The following is a 5233-nucleotide window of genomic DNA, read 5'->3' as shown; positions in this document are numbered from 1 at the left end:
TCGCGACTTTCAACCATATGTGGTAGAAGTTTATGCCATACTTGGACATTAATGGTTGGAGACTTCTTGAATCACTTCTTGAATCCTTAGTCACTTAAATTTGCAAAGCTGGTCTACTTTTCTGCAACTGTGCCAGGGGTTATCTGCACTTGTAACAACCTAGCTTCCAATGCATATTAAGTACCTTGTGAATAGTATTAAAATTCCTTCACTACTTTTCCTTTTTGCAGATGGCATAACTTTTTCTCACCAACTTACAGTAATGTAGTTGCAGATGGCATAACTTTTTCTCACCAACTTACAGTAATGTAGAAGGCCAATGAAAAAGCGAGTTATCAAAATTTAAGCATTCCTATCTCTTCAGTTGCCAGCAAAACTTCTTGTACTTTTTGTTTGTAATGGCCATCACTAGCAAAAACTTGCATTTAAATACCAGCTTTACTGCAGAAAAATGTTCCAAAGCACTTCATGGCAGAATAAAAAACAAACAGAATTAATGTTACAACACAAGATTCACTTTGCATTCTAAAGACAACCCCAACAAAAACCTTTAAATATCTGATCTAGCAATCTCTGTGGCATAGAGTTCAGCTCTCCCGACCTTTGTTTGAATCTGGCGCCAAATCAGGCGAATCTCCAGCGACAGTGATGTCATCAAGGTGGCTAAGCAGCCAGTCACATTGAAGAATTCTCAGACAGCAAACCAGGAAGTGAAATTAAGATTCCAATTTACCTTTTATAAATTTTAGAGAGCGAAATAAAGATTGGGACATACACCTAGGATTAAGGTGGAAAGCTGAAATATCAAACAAACTTAAAATTTATTTTAAAAACAGTGCAATTCTTAATCATATTAATGGAAACATTTGACATTCCACAAACATGGAATCAGTTTTTCAGGGCCAGAACAATAAATGCTATTAAAAATATAGTTACACCTCTTTCAACAAGGCTTAACTTTTTCGGTGGGGGGGGGCAGTTACAGCATAATAGAAGTCTTTGTCCTTAATTGATTGCCAGCTCTGGGAAGTTCCACAGCCCAAGTTTTGTCGAACACTGAATGACTGACCACAACTTCAGGATTTCCGCGTTTATCTGCACATGCACGAAATCCTGAAGTTGCTGTCAGTTTCAGAGGGGTAATGATGGTGAACGCTGATATTTCAGTCTTGCCACTGCAAAATTCTGGCCATTAATGTCTGCTTACAAATCCTTTTTTTTAAAAAAACGTATCTCAAAAGACATGGATGGAGTCAGTGTCCAATTTACAGAGCAATGAATTCAAATTTCTGTGTTTCACAAACAAAAATACATGTCCTGCTGTTGTCTACTTGACCAACAGACCAATTTTTTTTAATAACAAAAACCAAGCTGAATTACATTATTCTTGCTTGACTAACAGTCAGATCATACTGCCTTTGGAAGGTTCTTGTGGCAAAAGTGTCTCTCCGCACCCAATATTTTAATTTTAATCAATCTTCTGTGAAACAAAAAAGACGGTCACGATGGAGATGCTCTTTAAAGCAATTTTATTAAAGTCAAAGTTTCTGACCCAATACAATGACTGGTAAAGGCTTTGATACTTCCATACCTGGGTGGGACTTTCCAGTGTGTAAATGTGTTCTCCATGATTATTATAGAATTTAACAGCAGCACTTTTCACTACTGGAACATTTCCTGATTCATAAGGTTGACTCTGCTTTTCCATGCCTGCTACTGCAAGTAAGTCCCCCTGGGTGCTCCACTGTATGACCACATCTAGAATAGTGAGGCAGAGACAAAAATAAATTACCACAAACAGCCAATTACTTAACAGAAACAGTACATCAGTGATCAGTATGGAATCATTCACATCTCCAAAATCGTTTCTCAGAAGAATTGTTTGAAGGTTAGGTTTCTTTTTAGTAATTACCTTTTTTTTTGCACTGAAAGATAGGCTTGAAGCTTAGATGCACATTCTAAGCTGGAGTATGTTACATGCAGAAAGCATTCTAAAAGCAGACATTCAAGTGATTACATTCAAAACACACTAGTTCTATTGGAACTAGGCCCTCAAGTAAAATCTTGTATGCAAGAAATGTTTTAATGACACGGAAAATCAGTTATTTTTATAGAAGGAAAATTATGGACTTAAGAACATAATAGGAGCAGGAGTAGGCCATACGGCCCCTTGAGCCTGCTCCACCATTCAATATCATGGCTGATCTGATCATGGACTCAGCTCCACTTCCCCGCCCGCTCCCCATAACCCCTTATTGCTCAAGAAACTGTCTATTTCTGTCTTAAATGTATTCAATGTCCCAGCTTCCACAGCTCTCCGAGGCAGCAAATTCCACAGATTTATTTATCTATATACAATGCTGTTCATATATCCTCGCTTTTGGCTCATTTATGTAAACACGACCATTAACTTTTCCAGTGCTCCATATCCAGCCCTCACCGATAGCCTAGGCCCAGCTACAGAAGACCTGGGGGTGGCTCTGAAAGAGAGACCTCTCGGAAATCATGCCATGTTGACAGTTGGGAGGGGAAAAGAGGGAAGAACCAGTCCCAACTGCTTCACATAATGATGCATAATCACAACAAAACAAAGTGTGGATCCATATACTGTAGCACCAGTAAAAAGAACATCCTGAACTAATCTTGCACTTCATGTTGATGTGACTTATTTAATTTTAGTTAGTTGTATCCTTTGCCACTTACTGATTTAAGATTTTATCTTATGTTGTGCTTTGTGTTACAGGTAGATACTTAATTTCATTAGCCTAAACTTAATCTAGATTAAGTAAGTAGACAAAAAACAAAACTGTAAACTATGTTACTTAAATACAAATTTAATGAAATAGAACAAAGTCATATAGGGATAGCAGTGCAGGTGGTATGCCGCAACTGCAGCATGTGGGAGTTTGTGGAAAGCATTGTAACCCAGACAACCATGTTTGCAGTAAGTGCCTGCATTTTCAGGAACTTGAGTCGGAGTCTGAGGTATATCAGGATCACCACAATATACATACATATACACAAACACAGACAAACATATTGCAGGGCATCGGGGAGGGGAGAGTTATCTGGATACTTGGATCCAGGAGGCAGTCATACTCCTTAGGTTAGTAGTCAGGGACAGGAGGGGTGACTGCACCTCAAGTAGGTCAGGGAGCCCCAGGTGCAGTGCTGTAGGAGCCTCGGCATTTGCCCTTATCCAATGGGTAGGAGGTTCTTGCTGCCTGTATGGATGAGCAAGCTGACCATGGCACTATGGTGCCGGAGGCCATTCAAGTGAAAGGGAATGTAGTTGCATTAGGAACAGTATAGTCAGAGGGATAGATACTGTTCTCTGCAGCCGAGACAGGTAGTTCCGAAGGTTGTGTTGCCTGCCCGGTGCCAGGGTTAAAGACATTTCCTCGCAGCTAGAGAAGAACTTGGGAATGGGAGGGGGAGGATCCAGTTGTCGTGGTCCACGTTGGAACCAACGACATAGGTAGAACTAGGAATGAGGTTCTGCTGAGAGTTTGAGGAGCTGGGGCCCAAATTAAAAAGCAGAGCCTCAGAGGTAATAATCTCTGGATTGTTACCTGAGCCACGCGCCAAATGGCATAGGGATAAGCAGATTAGGTTAAATGCATGGCTCAAAGAGTGGTGTTGTTGGCAGGGGTTTTGCTTCACGGGGCACTGGCACCAGTATTGGGGAAAGAGGGAGCTGTTCCATTGGGACGGGCTTCACTTAAACTGGGCTGGAATCAGTGTCCTCGTGAATCGAATAACTGGGGCAGTAGATTGGGCTTTAAACTAATGAAGTGGGGGGGGGGGGGGCGGGGGAGGTCATTCATGAAAGAGTAAATTTAAAAGCAAGAGAAATATCAAGGCTCTAGAGCAGAGCAGAGTTTTGGGTAAAAATAAGCTGTGGGTCAGGAAGGGACAGAGGGAGTAACAAAGGTAACAGGGCATCAGTGACTACGGTAACATCAGGGAAAAATAGAAAAAAGTCAAACTAAAGGCACTATATCTGAATGCGCAAAGCATTCGCAGCAAAATGTATGAATTAATAGCGCAGATAGAAATGAATAGGTTTGATCCAACAGCCATTATGGAGATGTGGTTGCAAAGTGACCAAGGTTGGGAACTAAATATTCTAGGATACTTAACCTTTAGAAGAGATAGGCAAAATAGAAAAGAAGGGGTAGCCTTGATAATAAAGGATGCGATAAAGGCAGTAGATAGAAAGGATCTTGGCTCCAAAAATCAAGAAGTAGGATCAATTTGGGCGGAGCTAAGAAACAGCAAGGGGCAGAAAACATTGGTGGGAGTTGTTTATAGGCCCCCAAATAGTAGTTGGTAATGTAGGGCAGAGTATAAATCAGGAAATTAGAGACACGTGTAACAAGGGCAATACAGTAATCATGGGGGACTTTAATCTACTTATAGACTGGGAAAACCAAATTTGCAGTTATAGGCCCCAAGTTTCCACATGATTTGCTCCTGATTTTTATGAGCAACTGGTGTAGAACGGAGTATCTTAGAAATCGGAATTCTCGTCATTTAATTTGCTCCAGTTCTAGTCAGTTAGAACAGTTTCACTTTGGAACAGAATTTTTTTTCCAAAAGGGGGCGTGTCCGGCCACTTACGCCTGTTTTCAAAGTTTCGTCAGTGAAAACTTACACCAAACGAACTTAGAATGGAGTAAGTGAAGATTTTTGTACGCTCGAAAAAACCTTGTCTACACTTTAGAAAATCAGGCGTAGGTTACAAATCAGGCGTAGGGAATGGTGGGGGGGGGGGAGTTTAAAGGGAAGTTTACAAACATTAAACACTTCAGTTTTACAAATAAAGAGCCATCATCAATAATAAATGATAAATACATCAATAAATCAACCAATAAATCAATCAAAAAAAATTAAGAAATAATTTTTTTTTAAATCAATAAATAAAAATTTTCTACTTACCGTCTGCAGCACCGGGAGCCCTCTAACAGCGTGCTGGGATGCCCCACCCCCCCCCAGTGTGTCTCTGTCAGTGTCTCTATCTCTCTGTCTGACTGTGTGTGTCTCTCATTCTCTGTCTGTCAGTATCTGTGTTTCTGACAGCGAGGGGGGGGCGGGGGGAGGAGGGGGGTAGAGAGAGAGAAGGGGGGGGGAAGGGATGGGGGAGAAGGGGGGAAGGGATGGGGGGAGAAGGGGGGAGGGATGGGGGGAGAAGGGGGGAGGGATGGGGGAGAAGGGGGGAGGGATGGGGGAG

At 41.4% G+C, this 5233-nt stretch overlaps 1 protein-coding gene across 1 annotated transcript in view; it reads right to left on the bottom strand.

Annotated features, from left to right (window-relative positions):
- Window positions 1–1451: 1451 nt before the first annotated feature.
- Window positions 1452–5233, bottom strand: part of LOC139273295 (tubby-related protein 4-like) — a 93164-nt gene continuing 89382 nt past the window's right edge. The window contains exon 7 of the mRNA XM_070890023.1: window positions 1452–1758. Coding sequence (XP_070746124.1) covers window positions 1469–1758 — 290 coding nt within the window. The 3' untranslated portion in view covers window positions 1452–1468. The remainder of the gene's footprint in view (window positions 1759–5233) is intronic.

The sequence above is a fragment of the Pristiophorus japonicus genome, chromosome 9 (assembly GCF_044704955.1).
Source record: "Pristiophorus japonicus isolate sPriJap1 chromosome 9, sPriJap1.hap1, whole genome shotgun sequence".
Classification (NCBI taxonomy): domain Eukaryota; kingdom Metazoa; phylum Chordata; class Chondrichthyes; family Pristiophoridae; genus Pristiophorus; species Pristiophorus japonicus.
Note: the sequence above shows the minus strand (reverse complement) of the source record. Positions and strands in the feature narration are given on the sequence as shown.